Consider the following 22,459-nt stretch of genomic DNA (forward strand, 5'->3'; position numbering starts at 1 on the left):
CAGGTCTATGAGAGGGGGCGTGGCGTATCTAGGGGGCGTGACTGACGTCACGTCCCCCTAGCAGCAGGACACCTGCGATCATACATCTTATCCCCCATCCTTTGGAAGCCAGCAGCTCTTGGAAAAAGAAAAGATTAAAACTAATATGTAGCAGCTACTGGTAATTTATTCAAGTAAACTAAGGCTATGTTCACATTTGCATTGGCACCATCTCAGATTTCATTATATTTGACAGGAAAAATAGTGATAGATGCAATCAATGATGTCATGATGCAAGTGTGAACAGAGCCTAACAAAACCATCTCCCTATTTGTTACCGGGTGTCTCTTCCAATAGCTACACTGGACTCATCCTGCATGTTGATGGCCTCCTGTTTGATGATGTTTGTCAGCACGGTCTGCAATTCATGCTCCTCAGCATTCGCCAGGTTAGTAGCATATATCTCCCATTCCTGAACCAGCATTTCTCCCATGGGGTCCACTAGCTTCACTCCATTGTCTTCCTAGATAGGAATGGTTTTATTTAGGTCATCTGTAAGTGATCATGGAGAAGACTGAACATAATCCATCTGCACTTACCTCAGGGTTGTGAGAGGCGGTCACCATAACTCCGATAATAAACTTAGTCTTCTTTGACCTAAGCACAGCTAGTAAGCCCATGCGATGCATAACATGGTCCAGATGTTCTGCTTTGGTACGAAAACCCGCGGTGCCATACTGCAGTGTAAGTCCGGCAGGCTTGGCATGGCGTGCGGATGATCTTAACACGGACTCCAAATGCATCCTTAAAGAGACATATACAGCACACAAAGTAAATCCAGAGGGACAAGGCTCTCAGTTATTGTGTGCCTATAAATGGCTTTTAGGTACTACATTCATAACATGTATACAAGAATTATACATACTTACGTGTATCTGTGTCCTGGCTGAATGTAAAAAGGGTTAGTCACAATGTCTGCCTTAGCATCAACCAATGTCAGACCAACACAGCTGTTTGGTTGTGCTCCTTTGCTGTAGATAAGGGGCGCCCAGCCTAGATCGGGGGGGGGGAAATGGTATTCCCTCTAGTCCCCAAACAGCAGGACACAGATACAGGACTGCTTGGTGCGCCCATTTAGCCCAGGAGACATTGATGGCACGTTCGTTGTATAGGTTTGCCTAGGGGTATTGAGACATGGTATAGCCATATCCACAGGAGATCTTTGGCACGAGAGAGAGGAGAATACAAGTTAGAGATTTGGCTTCATATACATGGGGCTCTCTCCTTGGAAGTTGAGAAATTTTAGGCTGCAAAACAGGAGAACGCCATCTATCATTTTCCCAACAGGAGGGAGTCCATAATTCAGACATTAATGGCATATAGGGTCAAAGATGGGAATACCTCTTTATGTTTATTGTGGCCCTTGAAGCGGCACAATGTGTCCCCTAGATAATACATGAAACATGCAGCTCTAGAGGAGCCATCAGATGAATGTTAAAAGGAGTAGTGCAGTGAAAAATAACTTATCCCCTGTCCAAAGGATAGGAAATAAGTTATAAATGGCGGGCCATTCTGACCCTCGCAGGAAGCCACGGCCAACACGCCCCCTTCATGTATCTCTATGGAATACGTGGAGGGGGCATGTCGGCTGCAGCTCTGTGCAGGGATCAGCACGCCCCCTTCCAGCAGACTGTCAGGGCCCCATTCAGGAGATCGCAGTGTGGTCTGAGAAGACCTCCTGAAGATATGGGTGCATCAATACTGTTTATCAGGAAATGGTATTGCATTGGTCCATTAACATCTTTCTTTCCTTGGCCCATGTGAAGTGTTGTCTGGCTCCTACTACTGACAGAAGTCCATTCCTGTGACACTATTACATAGTACGTACGCACATACTAAAGTATACCACCTCAGTGCCGCACTAGTACCATCACAAGAAGTCAGGCTCCGTCTGTTCCTAATCCCTGGGGAAAGGCCATCCATAAGTGAAGAGCTCCAGGATGAGACGTGGGCTATGTTGGGTACACATGGACTATTGGGTGCTCACTACTCTTCTTCACAGTATACCGTATATACGAAATATACCAGGGTGTCATGAAACAGACATGTTAGGGTGCGTTCACACGGCCGTCTGTCCCTGTTTTTTTTTTTTGTTTGTTTTTTTTATCCCGTACGGTGAACGGTGTGAACGTAAAAAAAAAAAAAAAAAGTCCACAATAGCTGCTTTTTTTTTTTTATTTTTTTTTTTTTTTTTTTATAACATTTTATTCCCCCCAAAAAATTAATAAAAAATGTATTAAAAGTTTTATATAAGCAAATATGGTATCAATAAAAAGTACAGATCATGGCGCAAAAAATGAGCCCTCATATAGCCGCTTATACGGAAAAATGAAAAAGTTATAGGTCTTCAAAATAGGGGGATCTTAAAACGTACTAATTTGGTTAAAAAGTTTGTGATTTTTTTAAAGCGCAACAGTAATAGAAAAGTATGTTATCATGGGTATCATTTTAATCGTATTGACTAGAGATTAGCGAATTTACAGTAAATTTGATTCGTCACGAACTTCTCGGCTCGGCAGTTGATGGCTTTTCCTGCATAAATTAGTTCAGCTTTCAGGTGCTCCGGTGGGCTGGAAAAGTTGGATATAGTCCTAGGAGACTCTTTCCTAGGTATGTATCCACCTTTTCCAGCCCACCGGAGCACCTGAAAGCTGAACTAATTTATGCAGGAAAAGTCATCAACTGCCGAGCCGAGAAGTTCGTGACGAATCGAATTTACTGTAAGTTCGCTCATCTCTAGTATTGACCCAAAGAATAAAAAACACATGTCATTTTTACCATAAATTGTACGGCATGAAAACGAAACCTTCCAAAATTAGCAAAATTGCGTTTTTTTTTTTTTTTTTTTAATTTCCCCACACAAATAGTATTTTTTTGGTTGTGCCGTACATTTTATGGTAAAGTGAGTGATGGCATTACAACGAACAACTGGTCGCACAAAAAACAAGCCCTCATACTAGTCTGTGGATGAAAATATAAAAGAGTTATGATTTTTAGAAGGCGAGGAGGAAAAAATGAAAACGTAAAAATTAAATTGTCTGAGTCCTTAAGGCCAAAATGGGCTGAGTCCTTAAGGTAAGACAATGGTTCATAAGTAATGTGCCTCCAGCTGTTGCAAAACTACAACTCCCAGCATGCCCAGACAGCCAAAGGCTGTCTGGGCATGCTGGAAGTTGTAGTTTTGCAACAGCTGGAGGCACACTGCTGGGGGAAACACTGATGTGACGGTTTTTCCCCTGACAGATGAGAAGTATGTTACACAGTGCTATAAACATTCAGTATAATACAGCAGCCAGAGCACTCCATAGAAGTTCCAGCCCTGACACATGACGTCACTAGATGACTTCCTAATACAAGGAGGACAAGCCCGCACCCAACACTGTCTGTAGCCCCGCAGCATCCTACCTGCTCTCGGCTCCCCCTAGCCAGGAAGGTGACGATCCTCGGGTGACGTAGGCAGATAAGGGAAGGCAGGGCGGTGACGTCACCAGCTCCCGTGTCCTAGCGCTGTCATCTACCGCATTCCTGGCTCCGCCCAACGCGTGTGCTGGATAGGAAGGGGCGGTGATCTCGGGAACCAATCAGGACGCGGGATAATCTGAGGTGGCACAGGTCGGTTATGCTTCTGTTCCGTTGTGCGTATGGCAGCGGTGTGAGATAGTAGAGGCGAGAGAGAAGCTGTATACTGCATGCACTCTGTGCTCTATGTAGACTGAGGCTTGTTTCCCAACCAGGGTGCCTCCAGCTGTTGCAAAACTACAACTCCCAGCATGCCCAGACAGCCTTTGGCTGTCTGGGCATGCTGGGAGTTGTAGTTTTGCAACAGCTGGAGGCAGGAAACCCTGATAGAGTATTACACCAATAGGGAGGCCATTTCTCCAGGGTCTCTGGTTTAGAGAATGAGAACTGAAATGCTCAAACAATGGCCTGGTCAGCTACAGCCATCACTAGGGGGCGCTCTCTGCACACAGTCTACAGGCATTTGGAGGTGTTGCCCCCTCCCTACAAGTCACTATGGGGATACCCCTATGACAGGGACAGGAGACTTCATATTCCCATCCCAACTGTCCTTTTATAGCCTTTCTGGCACTTTATAATGGGGCACTATGACTCTGTTTATAGATGCATTTAGTGTTGGGTGCAAATATTCGCATTTCGAATTTTTAGCGCATATGTGAATATTCGCATATTCCTTCTTTTCACTTTTGGGCCAATTAGAATGATGCAAATACACTTGTCTGAGGTTATCAACAACATCCCTAGCAACCAATAGTAAAGTTGCCCACCCCCTCACTGTTTTCTTCCGCGAATACGCGAATATTCACATATGCGAATATAACGAATACGCGAAATGCGCGAATATAGGATGAATATTTGGCTATATATTCGCAAAATATCGCAAATTCGAATATGGGCAATGCCGCTCATCACTAATTTTGCCACATATTACCATCATCATATAGAACAGGGGTACTCAACTACTTTTAGTAGGGGTCCGCTTATCCAGGTCTGCCATCCGGTGAAGGTCCGAGCTAAATGCTAAGACCTGGTTCACACCTAGCGGCCGCAGTGCCATGCCAGAAATAGGTGCTACCTGTTGTAAAACATTATTTATTAAATCATAATCGTTCTCCAACTGCCACACACTGTGCCCCTGGTATAATACTGCCACACACTGTGCCCCTGGTATAATACTGCCACACACTGTGCCCCTGGTATAATACTGCCACACACTGTGCCCCTGGTATAATACTGCCACACACTGTGCCTCTGGTATAATACTGCCACACACTGTGCCCCTGGTATAATACTGCCACACACTGTGCCCCTGGTATAATACTGCCACACACTGTGCCCCTGGTATAATGCTGCCGCACACAGTGCCCTGGTATAATGCTGCCGCACACTGTGCCCCTGGTATAATGCTGCATGCTGTGCCCCTGCTATAATACTGCCACATGCCGTGCCCCTGCTATAATACTGCCACATGCCGTGCCCCTGCTATAATACTGCCACACGCCGTGCCCCTGGTATAATACTGCCACACGCCGTGCCCCTGGTATAATACTGCCACACACCGTGCCTCTGGTATAATACTGCCACACACCGTGCCTCTGGTATAATACTGCCACACACCGTGCCCCTGGTATAATACTGCCACACACCGTGCCTCTGGTATAATACTGCCACACACCGTGCCTCTGGTATAATACTGCCACACACTGTGCCCCTGGTATAATACTGCCACACACTGTGCCCCTGGTATAATACTGCCACACGCCGTGCCCCTGGTATAATACTGCCACACGCCGTGCCTCTGGTATAATACTGCCACACACCGTGCCTCTGGTATAATACTGCCACACACTGTGCCCCTGGTATAATACTGCCACACACTGTGCCCCTGGTATAATACTGCCACACACTGTGCCCCTGGTATAATACTGCCACACACTGTGCCCCTGGTATAATACTGCCACACACTGTGCCTCTGGTATAATACTGCCACACACTGTGCCTCTGGTATAATACTGCCACACACTGTGCCCCTGGTATAATACTGCCACACACTGTGCCCCTGGTATAATACTGCCACACACTGTGCCTCTGGTATAATACTGCCACACACTGTGCCCCTGGTATAATACTGCCACACACTGGGCCCCTGATATAATACTGCCACACACTGTGCCCCTGAATATAATACTACTACATGCTGTGTACCTAAATATAATTATGTCAAACACCATGCCTCTGATTTAACACTGCCATACACCCTGTTTCTGAGTATAATACTGCCATTTAAACCGGCCCCCTATATGAACTGTGCTACAATGCCTTCCTCCCCATATGAACTGTGCCATGATGCCCCCCCCCCTCATATAAACTATGCCTGCCCCCCCCCCCCCAGGTGAACTCTCCAGCTGTTGCAAAACTACAACTCCTATCATGCAGACAGAAGAGAATGATGGGAGCTGTAGTTGTGAAACAACTGTAGATTTAAAGGGGTACTCTGGTGGAAACTTTTTTTTTTTTTTATCAACTGGTGCCAGAAAGTTAAACAGATTTGTAAATTACTTCTATTAAAAAATCTTAATCCTTCCAGTACTTATTAGCTGCTGAATACTACAGCGGAAATTATTTTCTTTTTGGAACACAGTGCTCTCTGCTGACATCACAAGCACAGTGCTCTCTGCTGACATCTCTGTCCATTTTAGGAACTGTCCAGAACAGCATATGTTTTCTATGGGGATTTTCTCCTACTCTGGACAGTTCCTAAAATGGACAGAGATGTCAGCAGAGAGCACTGTGCTCGTGATTCAGCAGACAGCTCTGTGTTTCAAAAGAAAAGAATTTCCGCTGTAGTATTCAGCAGCTAATAAGTACTGGAAGGATTAAGATTTTTTAATAGAAGTAATTTACAAATCTGTTTAACTTTCTGGCACCAGTTGATTAAAAAAAAATATATATAATTTTTCACTGGAGCACCCCTTTAACCCCTTGGGGACGGAGCCCATTATGACCATAAGGACGGGAGCATTTTTTGCAAATGTGACCACTGTCACTTTAAGCATTAATAACATCTGGAAGAGCACAGATTGGAGACCATTATACAGTTGTCTCCAAACTGTGGACCTCCAGATGTTGCAAAACTACAACTCCCAGCATACCAGACTGCCCAAGCATGCTGGAAGTTGTAGTTTTGCAACAACTGGAGGCACACTAGTTGGGGAACATTGTCCGTTTCCTAACTTAGTGTTTCCCAACCCGTGTGCCTCCAGCTGTTGCAAAACTATAACTCCCAGCATGCAATGACAGACCATGCATGCTGGGAGTTGTAGTTTTGCAACAGCTGGAGGCACACTGGTTTGGAAACACTAAGTTAAGTAATAAACTTTCAAGTGTTTTGCAACCAGTGTGCCTTCAGCTGTTAGGTAACTAGAACCCCCAGCATGCACGGACAGCCAAAGGGCATGCTGGGAGTTGTAGCAGTATGCCTCTAGCTGTTGCATAACTACAAGTCCCAGCATGCCCTTCTGCTGTAACTGCATGCTGAGATTTGTAGTTTTTGCAACAGCTGAAGGCACACTGGTTGCGAAACACCAGTTTGTTATCTAACTCCGTGTTTCGCAACCAGTGTTCTCCAGCTGTTGCAAAATTACAACTCCCAGCATGCACGGACAGCCAAAGGGCATGCTCGGAGTTGTAGTTTTGCAACAGCTGGATGTTTGCCCCCCCAATGTGAATGTACAGGGTACACTCACATGGGCGGAGGTTTACAGTGAGTTCTGCAAGTTTGAGATGGCGCAAATTTGGCGCTGCAGCTCAAGCTCCCAGCGGCAAACTTGCTGTGAACCTCTGCCCATGTGACTGTACCCTAAAAACACTACACTAAACTTACACGAACCTAAAATAAAAAGTAAAAAACACTACATATACACATACCCCTACACAGCCCCCCTCCCCAATAAAAATGAAAAACGTCTGGTACGCTACTGTTTCCAAAACGGAGCCTCCAGCTGTTGCAAAACAACTACTCCCAGTATTGCCAGATAGCCATTGACTGTCCAGGCATGCTGGGAGTTTTGCAACAGCTGGAGGCACCCTGTTTGGGAATCACTGGCATAGAATACCCCTATGTCCACCCCTATGCAAATCTCTAATTTAGGCCTCAAATGTGCATGGCGCTCTCTCACTTTGGAGCCCTGTCGTATTTCAGGGCAACAGTTTTGGGACACATATGGGATATCTCCGTACTCGGGAGAAATTGCCTTACAAATTTTGGGGGGTATTTTCTTCTTTAACCCCTATGAAAAGGTGAAGTTGGGGTCTACACCAGCATGTTAGTGTATAAAAATTTTAATTTTTTACACTGACATGCTGGTGTTTCCGCATACTTTTCATTTTCACAAGAGGTAAAAGGGAAAAAAGACCCTTAAAATTTGTAATGCAATTTCTCCCGAGTACGGAGATACCCCATATGTGGGCGCAAAGTGCTCTGGGGGCGCACAACAAGGCCCAGAAGGGAGAGTGCACCATGTACATTTGAGGTGATTTGCACAGGGGTGGCTGATTGTTACAGCAGTTCTGACATAAATGCAAAACAATAAATATCCATATGTGACCCCATTTTGGAAACTACACCCCTCACGGAATGTAATAAGGGGTGCAGTGAGCATTTACACCTCACTGGTCTATGACAGATTTTTGGAACAGTGGTCTGTGAAAAATAAAATTTTTCATTTGCACAGTCCACTGTTTCAAATATCTGTGAAACGCCAGTGGGGTGTAAATGCTCACTGTACCCCTTATTAAATTCCATGAGGGGTGTAGTTTCCAAAATGGGGTCACATGTGGGGGGGGTTCACTCTCCAAAATCCCATTGTCGCTCCTTCCCTTCTGAGCCCTCTACTGCGCCCGCCGAACACTTTACATACACATATGAGGTGTTTACTTACTTGAGAGAAAATTGGGTTACAAATTTTAGGAAGATTTCTCTCCTTTTACCCCTTGTAAAAATTCAAAAATTGGGTCTACAAGAACATGCGAGTGTAAAAAATGAAGATTTTGAATTTTCTCCTTCACTTTGCTGCTATTCCTGTGAAACACCTAAAGGGTTAAAACACTTACTGAATGTCATTTTGAATACTTTGGGGGTGCAGTTTTTTTAATGGGGTCATTTATGGGGTATTTCTAATATGAAGACCCTTAAAATCCACTTCAAACCTGAACTGGTCCCTGAAAAAGTATGATTTTGAAAATCTTGAGAAAAATGTGAAAATTGCTGCAGAACTTTGAAGCCCTCTGGTGTTTTCCAAAAGTAAAAAAAAAGTCAATTTTTTATGCAAACACAAAGTAGACATATTGTATATGTGAATCAATATGTAATTTATTTGGAATATCCATTTTCCTTACAAGTAGAGAGTTTCAAAGTTAGAAAAATGCTAAATTTTCTAAATTTTCATGACATTTTTAGATTTTTTTACCAAGAAAGGATACAAATATCAGTGAAATGTTACCAATAACATAAAGTAGAATATGTCACGAAAAAACAATCTCGGAATCAGGATGATAAGTAAAAGCATTCCAGAGTTATTAATGCTTAAAGTAACAGCAGTCAGATGTTCAAAAAATGCCCAGGTCCTGAAGGTGAAAATGGGCGGGGTCATGAAGGGGTTAATGGGATATTAGGAGGGAAGGGGATGATTGACAGACCACTCACCTGTTTGAAGGGGCTGTTAAGCTTGTCACTTGCTTCACTTTTAAACAACTGGTAACGGGAAAACATTCCAACTTGTAAACGAAACGTGAACTCAAATTTAACTTATCAACTTTAACTGAAGAAGTAACTCGATCTTAACTTGTCTCAAAGTTTAGAGCTGAGTACCCTAACTTTGGCAAATTCATTTTAAAAAAGTCATCTGTTCCATGAGCTGAGGGGCCAGTTGAGAATACTGTGGGCATAGAATATTTCCGGTGACGGAAAATACCCGCTCACCTTGCACAGAGGTTGGGGGGCAGGATAGGAGCTCCTGGGCCACCATGCTTAGAGCAGGCCAAATAGCCCTCCTTTCATCCCAATATTTCATGTCATCAGCAGAGGGTATTTGATGTGGTTCAGATAGATCATTTTTGACCATGTCTGCAACCTTGTCTCTTGGTATCCAGGAGGGCTGTCTGGTTTGTCCAACCAGGCTTTGTAATGTCGCTGCCCAAAAGTCAGCAGCTCTTGAGGAGGATGCAGCAGTGTTGCTGATGGTTGCTGACATTTCAGCAGGCTCATCTTCCTCTGCTTCTTCCTCATCATCCCTCTCTTGTCCCACATCCAATAGTCTCTGTCTGTCACACACCTTGGTGATTTATTTGTCCTTCCAGCTTGTTAGGGCATTTGCTTGGAGAGCCATTTTGCCCTTAATCCGGGGGTCACACATGGTGGCCAGCATTAGCTCAGGGCAAGTGTCTGTCAGCTCTTTGATCCTACACTGTAGTTGGACCTGGAGTCTCGTTACCAGTGTGGCCACATCACCAACTATATAGCCTCCAGTCAACTTTTCCCTGTTATTCAGGAAGGCATCCATTTTGTTTAACAGATGTGAAAAGAGCTGAATGACTTGCACCAAACTTGCCTTCTCCTGGCTTAAGTTTTCCGTGACCGCACGAAAGGGGCTAAGTACAGCCACCACCTGAGCAACTAAGGTCCACTCCTCCCTGCCAAATGCTCTGGTGATGCCAATGTAATTTTCATGGGACATTGCATGAATAGGTTTTTGCTGCCCAAGGATTCTTTCCAGCATTTCTAGTGTGGAATTCCACCGGGTGCTAACATCCTGTTTCAGTCTGTGTTGAGGAACACCTGCCTTACTCTGCTCCCATCTGAGTAAGTGGCTGTCTTTAACCCCTTAATGACGAAGGACGTATATTTACATCCTCCGCCGGCTCCCGCGATATGCCGCAGGGTCACGCGGTGTCCCCGCGGCATATCGGGTCGGTCCCGGCGACTATCAACGGCCGGGACCCGCGGCTAATACATGACATCGCCGATCATGGTGATGCCCTGTATTACTCCTTCAGACGCGGTGATCAAAGCTGACCGCCGCATCTAAAGTGAAAGTGACACGGCTGCTCATTCGGGCTGTTCGGGACCACTGCGGTGAAATCGCGGCGTCCCGAACAGCTTACAGGACACCGGGAGGGCCCTTACCTGCCTCCTCGGTGTCCGATTGACGAATGACTGCTCCGTGCCTGAGATCCAGGCAGGAGCAGTCAAGCGCCGATAACACTGATCACAGGCGTGTTAATACACGCCAGTGATCAGCATGAGAGATCAGTGTGTGCAGTGTTATAGGTCCCTATAGGAGCTATAACACTGCAAAAAAAAAAGTAACAAAAAGGGTTAATAAAGGTAATTTAACCCCTTCCCTAATAAAAGTTTGAATCACCCCCCCCTTTCCCATAAAAAAAATAAAACAGTGTAAATAAAAATAAACATATGTAGTATCGCCGCGTGCGTAAATGTCCAAACTGTAAAAATATATAATTAATTAAACCACACGATCAATGGCGTACACGCAAAAAAATTCCAAAGTCCAAAAAAGCTTATTTTTGGTCACTTTTTATACCATTAAAAAATGAATAAAAAGTGATCAAAAAGTCCGATCAAAACAAAAATGGTACCGATAAAAACTTCAGATCACAGCGCAAACAATGAGTCCTCATACCGCCCTGTACGAGGAAAAATAAAAATGTTATAGGGGTCAGAAGATGACATTTTTAAACATATACATTTTCCTGCATGTAGTTATGATTTTTTCCAGAAGTACGACAAAATGAAACCTATATAAGTAGGGTATCATTTTAACCGTATGGACCTACAGAATAATGATAAGGTGTATTTTTACCGAAATATGCACTGTGTAGAAACAGAAGCCCCCAAAAGCTACAAAATTGAGTTTTTTCTTCGATTTTGTCGCACAATGATTTTTTTTCCATTTCGCCGTGAATTTTTGGGTAAAATGACTAATGTCCCTGCAAATTAGAATTGGTGACGCAAAAATTAAGCCATAATATGGATTTTTAGGTGGAAAATTGAAAGGGTTATGATTTTTAAAAGGTAAGGAGGAAAAAACGAAAGTGCAGAAACTGAAAGACCGGTGAAAATGCCCTGCAATTTTTCTGCATGAATCCAGAACTCCTGTGAGCTTTGTGTTGCTCTCTGAGGTGTCTTCCAAACCGGCCTTCACCACAAGATGGAGGACATGTGCAGAGCATTGCACACCCACAAAGTTGCCATCATGCAATGCCTTTATCATGTTGGCTGCACCATCAGTCACCACGAAACCCATCTTCGGATGTGTATCTCTGTGCTCCCCAAGCCATTCTTCCACCATTTTTTTAGTGCTCTTGTAATGTTTTATGAGCTGTGCTGCTCATCCAATACCTTCGCATGGAGGAAGAATGAGCGGTGGCCCTGATTGTTATTCTCAACTACACCAGCCCCTGTGCTTCTTGGACCTGATTTGGTTTGGGCAAGTTCAGTGACAATGGGCTGCCACCAGTGTGCGGTCAATGATAGGAAAGCATACTGGCCACTGGGAGCACTCCACAGGTCAGTGGTTAGATGTACACACGGTCCAGCAGCTTTGCCAGCTCCTCTTTTAGCAGATCCACACACGATTTATACAAAGCAGGTACTATACTTCTGCTGAATGTGGTACGTGATGGCACAATATATTGGGGTGCAAGTGCCTTTAGAAGGCGTTTAAAAGGTTCCCCTTCCACCATGTTAAATGGAGCTCCCCCAACGGCTATGAGCTCACCTATAAGGCGGGTAATTTTGCGCGACTGTTGGCGGGAAATCCCCCCTGGGATGAAAACCAGTAAACTGTTCTATGGTGGACTGGTTTCCTTTACAGCTTCAGCACCTTGTCCCTTTTCCAGGTTATCTGAGCTCATAGTAGCACTGGATATAGCACTACTTCCTTTTTTTTTACTTGGTGGAGCTGCCAAACCACTTTCTTCTCTCATCAACACTGCCTTGTGATGTGTCCTCAGATGGTTATTCATTCCTGCATTGGTGAGATGCCCCAAGACTTTGCCATGACTTACTTCCCTGCCACATAGCTTACATTTGGCCAAGCGACCATCCCCAACTGTTATAAAATGCTCCCATACCTTAGATTTCCGGTTACCACTGACACTGGGTTGTGCTGATGGGGAAGGTTTTTCTGGAAGGGGAGTGCTCTTGGAAGCAGTAGCTGAAGTCCTTGTACTGGTGACAGTGGCAGTCTTTGCATGGGAGGCTGTATCCATTACAACTATGAAGCCAGAGGAGGATGGTGGTGATAAAGATTCTTGATAGTCAATGTCATGTACGAATAGTAGTGGCGACAAATAATTATCTGGTGCAATACTGGACCATGGTACCTCCTCTTCTACAATGCCAAGGTTCACATCTGCCAGGGCTGGACTGACATGCATGATGTTGTCTATTTCTGTGTCATAGCCTTCTTGATGGACATTTAGGGCCACCTCAGCAAATCAGGGCCGGATCATCATTGGCGCTCATGGAGCACCTGCTCCGGGCCCCGTACCCACAGGGGGCCCTGTCACATTTGGGACATCCCTGCGTGCTGCTCAGTAGCGGATTGGGGCACCCCCGAAAGCCTGGCCGCGGCCACTTTTAAACAGTGACCAGCGACGGCTCCTGTGGGCCCGCCCCGGACTCCACCTGCTTTTTCTATATTTCATATTTCCTTACCTGGCCGCGCTCGGCAGGCTCAGGTGATACGTCGGGTCATGTGGGCTGTGACGAGTGACGTCTCCTGCGGCTCCTCTGCACAGCATCAGGGACGTCACTCATCATTTCCTGCAGGGCACAGTTTTCTTCATTACACCCCAGCGTTGCAGGACAGGAAATGATGAGTGACGTCCCTGAAGCTGTGCAGAGGAGCCGCAGGAGACTTCACTCTCACAGCCCACAAGACCCGACACATCACCTGAGCCTGCCGAGCGCGGCCAGGTAAGGAAATATGAAATATAGAAAAAGGGGGGAGCAATGATGGGGGGGGAATGATTGGCAATGATGAGCAAGGGGGGAATGATGAGCAGTGGGGGTAAATAGAGCAGGGGGGAATAATGAGCAGGGGGGGAATGAAGAGCAAGGGATGGAATGATGAGCAGTGGGGGTAAATAGAGCAGGGGGGGATAATGAGCGGGGGGGGGGAATGATGAGAGGGGGGGGGGAAATGATGAGCAGGGGGGAGAATGATGAGGAGGGGGGGGGGAAATGATGAGCAGGGGGGAGAATGATGAGCAGGGGGGAGAATGATGAGCAGGGGGGAGAATGATGAGCAGGGGGGAGAATGATGAGCAGGGGGGAGAATGATGAGCAGGGGGGAGAATGATGAGCAGGGGGGAGAATGATGAGCAGGGGGGAGAGTGATGAGCAGGGGGGAGAGTGATGAGCAGGGGGGAGAGTGATGAGCAGGGGGGAGAGTGATGAGCAGGGGGGAGAGTGATGAGCAGGGGGGGAGAGTGATGAGCAGGGGGGAAGAGTGATGAGCAGGGGGGAGAATGATGAGCAGGGGGGAGAATGATGAGCAGGGGGGGGAATGATGAGCAGGGGGGGGAATGATGAGCAGGGGGAGAATGATGAGCAGGGGGAGAATGATGAGCAGGGGGAGAATGATGAGCAGGGGGAGAATGATGAGCAGGGGGGGTAATGATGAGCAGGGGGGGTAAGGATGAGCAGGGGGGGGTAATGATGAGCAGGGGGGGGTAATGATGAGCAGGGGGGGGTAATGATGAGCAGGGGGGAACAGTACGCACATACAGTTCTGTACGGTTTCCATTGACCACCATTTAAAAAAAAAACAAAAAACGTATACGGGTTGTATCCGGTTTTTCACCCGGACATAAAACTGTAGTAGACTACGGTTTTGTGTACGGGAAAATAACGGATAAAACCGTAAATGGTGCAAAACATACACAACCGGATGCTGCGGTTGGCATACGGTTTTCAATGACATGTCTGTACATACGGTTTGCAATACGGTTCCATACGGTTTTTACACTGAAACCGGATACGGGAACCGTATTGCAAAAACGAGATGTGAATGCAGCCTAAGCGAGTTCTGTAGGCATTTTATGTATTTTTTGCTTTGGTTTTGCTTATGTGTGACATATTTATCATACTATCACAGGGTGGGGGGTGGGGGGAGGGTTGATACATTTGGCTGATATAAGCAAAAAACAATAAATCACTTTTGAATACCATTTTTTTTAGCACACATAAGCAAAAAACAATAAATGACTTCAGAACACGCAGTTGTGGAAAAAGAAGGGCAATATATATATATATATATATATATATATATACACACACAAAAAAAAGAAGATTGCAGCAGCACACATTGGTCAAAAAACCGAGGCTCTTAGCGCACTTTTTGATCAAAACGTGTCCCCCATCCACCACGGGGAGGTGGCCTCATTTAGGATGGGACCCTAGCACAAATTCTGAGCCTAACGCTCAGATACCAACTCACCTCTGTTGGGCATATAGCCTCTGACTGGGTGACATGCTGGATCCATATACAATTTAAAACACCACCTGTGAGAAAGGGGGAGGGGTGCACAGCTAAAGAGGGTGCCATTCCCCCTGTGTAGTAAATACAAGCAAAAAGAAAAATAGCCAGCACAGCAACCTAATGCAATATAACTTATCCCCCATCCAAAGGATAGGAGATAAGTTCTAGATTGCAGTGAGTCTGAGCGCTGGGAACCCCCGCATTCTCCTGGACAGGGTTGTGGCAGTCTGCAGGAAGTACAGAGTTGTACCCAGCAGAAAGCAACGGCAGACACGCCTCCTCCATGTTACTATATGGGGTACATGAGGAGGCGTGTTGGCTGCTGCATCATGCGGGGATGGAATGCCCCCTTTCCTGCATACTGCCACAGCCCATCCAGGAGATCCCGGGGGCCCCAGCACTCGGACCCCCACGACCTATAACTTATCCCCTATCCTTCTGATAGGGGATGTTATATTGCACTACAGATGTCTTTTACGGCTAGGTTCACATTGCTGTCAGGCTCCACTATATGGAGCTCTGTCGGCAAGCCTGTCATAACAATGGCATTGCATGCACAATTTTTTTTTTCTCCGCTAAAGTCTGGTACACTACTGGATCCCTGACGGACTCCATTGAAGTCCTTGGGATCCATCAGGACCCGGTAATGTCAGTGAGACAGGGGTCCTTGTGAGGAGCACACTGCCAGGCACTGTGAGTGACAAGGAGTCTTAGCACACACAGCAAGAGGCTGCAAACACTGTGTGTGTGAAAAGTGAGTTAAAGGCTGCAGGACACATGTTTAACTGGGAGGGACAAGCCCTCAAGTTGATCAGTCAGGGCATACTGGGTTGTGTAGTTAGTGACTGGACAGTCTAGGATTTTGTTTGTTCCTGTGTTATGTTTTTATTTATCCTGCAACCTATCTAATAAAGCTGGCAACTTGCATAAAGAACTGCTGTTTGCCTTCTGAATGAAGTAGAAACGTGTCCTGTGGCTGTGTCAAGGACGATACCAGAGCTAACCCCAGGATGAAATCCCTACAGGGATGAAGCACAATGGCAAAGTGAACTTTGTCTTAGGCTCTTGACTTTTGCCCACTTTGTGCCACCACACAGTATTATGGCCCTCTTTGTGCTCCCCTACACAGTTATGGCCCTCTTGGTGCCACCACACAGTGTTATGGCCTTCTATGTACCACCACACAGTGTTATGGCCTTCTATGTTCCACCACACAGTGTTATGGCCCTCTTTATGCCTCCTACACTGTGTTATGGCCCTTTTTGTGCTACCACACAGTGTTATGGTCTTCATTGTGCCCCTTACAAAGGCCTTCTTTGTGCCACCGGATAGATTTATGGCTCCCTTTGTGTCCCCACACTAGTCAGCCTCCTTCCTCCTAGTTATAATGCCCCTTCCTCAATAATAATGAATCTTTCACCCATTTATATTGCCCCTTCATACAGTAGTAAAGTCCCCTTTCCCAGTAAAAATACCTCTTTTGGGCTAAGAAAAAATATGGAAGTTTGCCTCTTTCTCTTTTCTCATGCCAACACTAGGTTCTCATCCTGCTAGCAGCGTGATGTACTCCATTTGCATCCACTGCCTGTGCTGGGGAAGGAAGTCTACAGCTGTCAGGATCAGATCACCTGTAGGCCACAGGCATAAACTGCCTGCAGCCTATAAAAGCAAGTTGCAGGGTAGAGAGCTGATGGCTCTCGGTCGCACCCCATCTTTCATATGCGTCTATGTTCCAACGACACAGATCCAGGTAATAGCAGCAGTGACTGGGAACATGGTATGGTCAGCAGAGGCCTGGAGCATTTTGTCCTCTAGCAGCCAAGTGACCATTGGAGATGCACCACAGCCAGCCGGCATAACCTCTGGGCTTGTGGTGGGTATCACCAATGCTATGCATATCACTGGATGAGAACCATTCACTTAAACCAGTCCTGAAAAGTGGTTTCAGTTGTAGGCAGGAGTCAAAATAGCAATGCGACCCGTCCTCAGTTATGCAGCCCCATATACAGCAAGCTGGGATGCACTATTTTTCTGGTACCTTTCTGCCACAGCTAACTAGCCTTTTATTTTTTTTCGCTGTTTGTGCTACAGTAGCTCTTCTGTACAATTGGACCAGATGGACTAGCCTATATATATCATTGAGGCTCAGGCAACCGTGACCTGTTTGCTGGTTGTCCTCACATGAACCACTTTATGTAGATACTGACTACTGCATAGAGACATTTTCCACAAGATCTGCAGGTTAGGAGATGCACTGGTGAATCTTCTAGCCATCACAATTTGGCCCTTTCCACTTAGAACCTTATACTTTCCTGTACTGACTGATCACTTTCTGCCTAGTATACCCCACCCCTTGACAAGGGCCATGGTCACAAGATTATAAATGTAATGTGACAGCTGATTAGTGTACAGTAAATTTGTAAACTGTACATAGTCCATCCACTAGATGGGGCTGGTGTGCCAACTATTGTAATGAACCCTATAGTTTTTACTGCACTGTACTGTATCTGAAGCTCTTTGCATATCTTTCTGCCTTATAAAGCCAACGAGAAGTGAGCCTGTACTATACTCATATATGCCTTTCTGCTTTGTTTAGGTGGAGTCGGTGCTATTCTTCTGTATTTTATAATGAGTACAAGTGTGAGAGAATGCCTTGAACTTCAGCTCTTAGAAATGGATATGCTCTTCTCAATGTTTCCTAGGAAAGAGGACATTGTCGTCAAAGGTGTGAATTCACTTTCCATCTTACAGAGGTATTTAGAAGGAACATACGAGTCCCTGCCACCATCCATTGAATTTAATGTATTTATTAAAACTGACGATTTAAAGGTAAGAATTGTATTTGTACGGTTATTCAGCTGTTACTGAATGGGGATGTATACAGAGACCATAGGATAAGCAGAAAAGCTATCCAAAAATATATATATTTTTTTTTAAATAAAAGTTTATGTCCTCCATAATTTTATAGGATATCTTATAGGAGTCAGAGCTGTGCTTTCACACATAAAGCAAAACCTCAAAAAGCCATAGGGTTACTTGATGAAATTCTGTCTTCCTGCAGCCACCACTTGGGGGAGCACACTCTGGATGAATTAATGCAAGGATTGATCTGGAAGCTATTAGAATTTGTATGTAGTCAACTGCAGGCACATAGGGGAAGATTAATCAAGTCCTTTCCAGAGGAAAAGTGGCTGAGTTATCCATAGCAACCAATTACATTGCTTCTTTAATTTTTGAAAAGGCCTGTGAAAAATGAAAGAAGCCATCTGGTTGGTTGCTATGGGCAACTGGAGATTTTTTCCTCTCCACAGGTTTTGGCATAGTATGAGGCAGATTTATTAAACAGAAAGTACAATAGAGTAAGATACAACATATAATATCTGTGTCTGTCTGTGCAGCACAAATAGAAATCTACACTACTATGAGCTGCAATTCATGTCAATATCTGGTGTATAACAGTATATCTGGCGGCCACTGGAAACAATGCCCCTCCTGCTAAGCACCACTTACTGCTTAAAAATGTGGAGACATAAACAGGGAAAAACATTGCAAACAAGTGTTCACCAAAACATTGGATATGGGACAATTAACCCTATACATATTCATAGTGACACAAAGCTGGAAAAGCAGTTCAGTGAATGCCACCATGCCCCCCAGTACAGATCCAGATACATGTATTATACAGTTAGCTTGTGATCTGTAGAGATCAATGAGATAATGGCAATGTACACTGTAAGTAATGAAGGGATATTATCTGTCTTAACAGGAGAAAACTGAGCTGCATGTGTATCTCCCGCACAGTTATCCTACAAAGGAGCCGCAGTTGTTTGTCCGGTCCGGCGCTTTGGACAAGCTGCAGCACAATGATCTCAATAAATGTCTAACAACCTATATAAATTCACTGGAGCGTGGAGATCTGTGCATTACAAATGCTATACAGTGGCTGACAGACAATATATCCTCCTATGTGGAGAAGTCAAAGCTCAACAATGGGAATGAAGCAGACGTGAAAAAGGTTTCTATTACTTTTCATCGCATGTGGATCTATAGCCACCATATATACCGACAGGAATTAAGGAAAAAGATCTTGGACTGTGCTAAGCAACTACATTTGACAGGGTTCTGCTTGACCGGAAAGCCAGGTGTGATCTGTATAGAGGGGGATAAGGAGCGATGTGAGGAGTTCTGGCGGGACATCCGCTACCCCAACTGGAAACACATCTCATGTAAGCACACGGAAAGCCAAGAGGTGACTGACTCCATGGACAGTCTTAGACTTTTCCAATCCTTTGAAGAGCTGACTTTTGAAGCACATGGAGACTATGGACTGAGGAACGATTACCACATGGACCTAGGGCAGTTCTTTGAATACCTCCGAAGGCATCAGAGTGAACATATCTTTCAGATTTTATTTGGCATTGAGGGGAAATCCTCATCAGATTCATTTGCCGAGTGAAACAAAGCAGCAGGAACAGACAAGTTCAATGCAATGAACCAGAGAAACCATAAATAAAGTGTTTTCTTTTTTGCCTTTGCAGCCACATGAAAATGAAATAAAACAGTGTTGGAGGTAACAGACTGCATTGAGATCTATTGTCTGAGGGACATTGCCCGGGCCCCAAGTGGGCTAGCAGTGGCATAAGCTCAGTGTGGGGAGGGGGCGTTCTTGAATGTGCTTTCCATCCATGGGGTAGAGATTCGGTTTGGTTGCTGTAGTTACACATATTATCAGGACACAGAATTAAGCCTCGCCAAGCAGTCAGTTGATCACTGAGGCTCCTGACTACTACAACCACCAAATGGTCATTTGTTACTAATGGAGAAAACTGCAGGCAGCCTCATATTTATTGCAAATATACAGCCATAAGGGTTTGCCAGGACTTATTGATCTTACTGATCGATGGGTATCTCAACACCTGGAACGCTGCCAACCAGCTGTTTGCCAGAGCCACCATACCTGCATACACAGTAAACTAAGCTAGAACCATGCAGCACCAAAGATTATGTAGTGGCTTCACTGGGTTACTGCAGGCAAGCCCCCATTTACTTTAGTAGTTTAGATGCATTAACTTACATTGCCACTATACAAGGCTTGTTTTTTGTGTGGCCAATTGTGCTTTGTAATGCCACTTTTAATTTTACCATAAAATGTACAGCGCACCAATTTTTTTTATTTTGGTTATTATTTGTGGAGGGAAACTGCAAGTTTGCCAATTTTATGAGGCTTCGTTTTAATGGAGTGCACTTTAGGGGAAACTGGTATGTAGGGGGGTATTTATGAATAATGGCTGTGGTATGTGTTTTTTTACTCCTTTTTTTCATGGGTGGCTTTTTAACTCACTTCAATTTACAAAAAGGAGCAAGTCGGGCTATAAATTTGGTGTAATTTCCGAAATGACTGTCATGTGTGAATTTACCCACCTTTCAGGTGATAGTTCCAGGAAGCTATTTCAGAGGTGATTCCTCGTGAGTTACGGTAGCTTCATTGTGAATATCCTTTATTTTACATTTAATTTTACATTTTTCATTGGCTCACAGGATTATAAATACGATGAAGGGGGTGTGTCCCTCCTTGTGGTGTTGATTGATTGATTGGTGTGGATGTGAGTGGTGCACCTGCTCCTGCAGCCTTGTCCATGAGTCATCTCTTGTCCTGAGGCTGCTGCACACCTGGTTAATGTCCCAGTAGGTTTGGGGACTTCTAGTGGTTGGATTCTGATTAGCTATTTTTTTTTTTTTTTTTTTTACAAACTACTAGAAGATTGTGAAACAAACATATTACAAAAGGTGTCTAATTTGCATTCGTAAAAACTTAGTAATTTTAATTGTAACCGGATGCCATCTAAGGACGACCCGGCCCATCCTACAACGGCAAGCGGTGTATGGCGCGGGCTCCTTACTCGAGCCCGCGCCATACCGGCCGGCCCCCAGCTGATTCTTATAACTTGTGACCGCCGTTAATAGCTGACAGCTATTAACCCTTTAGATCGCCACTGTGGAGGTAGCCGGAGGGATTGCCTCTGCTCCTACGGCTTTCCCAGCTCTGTGATTGATAGAGCCTGGCTGAACCAGGCTTTACCAATCAAGCGCAGAGCACACAGATCAATGTGGTTCTATGGAACCACATTGATCTGTATGAGGAATCTATTGATTCCTCCTAAAAGTCTCCTAAGGGGACTAAAAGTGTGAAAAAGCAAAAAACGTGTTTTAAAAAAAAAACAATGTATGTATACAAAGCGATCAAAATGTCCCATCAAAACAAAAATGGTACCGATAAAAACTTCTGATGACTGCACAAAAAATTAGCCCTGATACATCCCTGTATACGGAAAAATAAAAAGTTATACGGGTAAGAAGTTGCCAATTTTCAACATACAAATTTTGGTGCATCTAGTTATTTTTTTAGGTAGTAAAATAAAATAAAAGCTATATAAATTAGGTATCCTTGTAACCGTATGGACCTACAGAATAAAAATAAGTGCACTGTGTAGAATCGGAAACCCCCAAAATTTACGAAATGGCATTTTTTTTTAAATTTTGCCCCACAAATATTTTTTTCTGGTTTCGCCGTAGATTTTGTAGTGAAATGATTGATGTCCTTCAAAGTGATATTGGTGACACAAACAAAAGCCCTCATATGCAAAGTTGAAAGCATTATGATTTTTAGAAGGTGATGAGGAAAAAACAAAAGTGCAAAAATGGAAAAACCCTGCGTCCTTTTAAGCCGTTTAAATCATAATTTGGATAAACATGTAAACACGTATGGTTTGTAAATTTAATTGTACCAAATATCCAGACTTTTAACCTCTTAAGGAAGCAGGGCGTACCTGTACACCCTGCGCCCGGTCCTGGTGTTTAAAATGGGGTCACGCCGTGACCCCGCATCACATCGGGTCGGTCCCGGCTGCTATTCATAGCCAGGACCCTGGGCAAAGTTGATCGCTGCGTCGAAAATGAAAGTAAAAGCTTTGCGATGTCCCGTTCAGCTAGGACGCGAGCGGAGGCCCCCTTACCTTGCTCTGTCGCGTCCGATCGACGTTTGATTGCTCCAAGCCTGAGCTACAGGCTTGAGCAATCAACCCCCTATTACGCTGATCCATGCAAAGCTATGACTTTGCAGGGATCAGGGTAAAAGATCAGTGTGTGCAGTGTTATAGGTCCCTATCGGGGCTATAACACTGCAAAAAAAAAGTGAAAAGAAAAAGTTAATAAAAGTAATTTAACCCCTTCCCTAATATGATTTTTAGAAGGTGATGAGGAAAAAATTAACCCCTTCCCGCTATAGGACGTATGCATATGTCCAATCATCCGACACGTTCGCGCAATTGGACGTA

The 22,459-nt window shown here is 44.8% G+C and overlaps 2 protein-coding genes across 3 annotated transcripts in view; one reads left to right on the plus strand and one right to left on the minus strand.

The window, feature by feature from the left end:
• PGM3 (phosphoglucomutase 3) overlaps positions 1–3,577 on the minus strand; it is a 17,704-nt gene extending 14,127 nt beyond the window's left edge. The window contains exons 1-3 of the mRNA XM_056565970.1: positions 3,445–3,577; positions 579–783; positions 318–502 (exon numbers count right to left, since the gene is read on the minus strand). Of these exons, the coding sequence (XP_056421945.1) occupies positions 318–502; positions 579–782 (389 nt within the window). The 5' untranslated portion in view covers position 783; positions 3,445–3,577. The remainder of the gene's footprint in view (positions 1–317; positions 503–578; positions 784–3,444) is intronic.
• RWDD2A (RWD domain containing 2A) lies at positions 3,515–19,718 on the plus strand. Of its 2 annotated transcripts, none has more exons than XM_056565971.1 (3): positions 3,515–3,651; positions 17,722–17,954; positions 18,892–19,718. In XM_056565971.1, exons 2-3 carry the CDS (start codon positions 17,754–17,756, stop codon positions 19,579–19,581), a joined length of 891 nt encoding a protein of 296 aa, XP_056421946.1. In that variant the 5' UTR covers positions 3,515–3,651; positions 17,722–17,753; the 3' UTR covers positions 19,582–19,718. The 2 variants fall into 2 exon arrangements, with proteins under 2 accessions (XP_056421946.1, XP_056421947.1); XM_056565972.1 differs by lacking the exon at positions 3,515–3,651 and adding an exon at positions 3,674–3,705.
• Positions 19,719–22,459: the final 2,741 nt, after the last annotated feature.

The sequence above is a fragment of the Hyla sarda genome, chromosome 3 (genome assembly GCF_029499605.1).
Source record: "Hyla sarda isolate aHylSar1 chromosome 3, aHylSar1.hap1, whole genome shotgun sequence".
NCBI lineage: Eukaryota > Metazoa > Chordata > Amphibia > Anura > Hylidae > Hyla > Hyla sarda.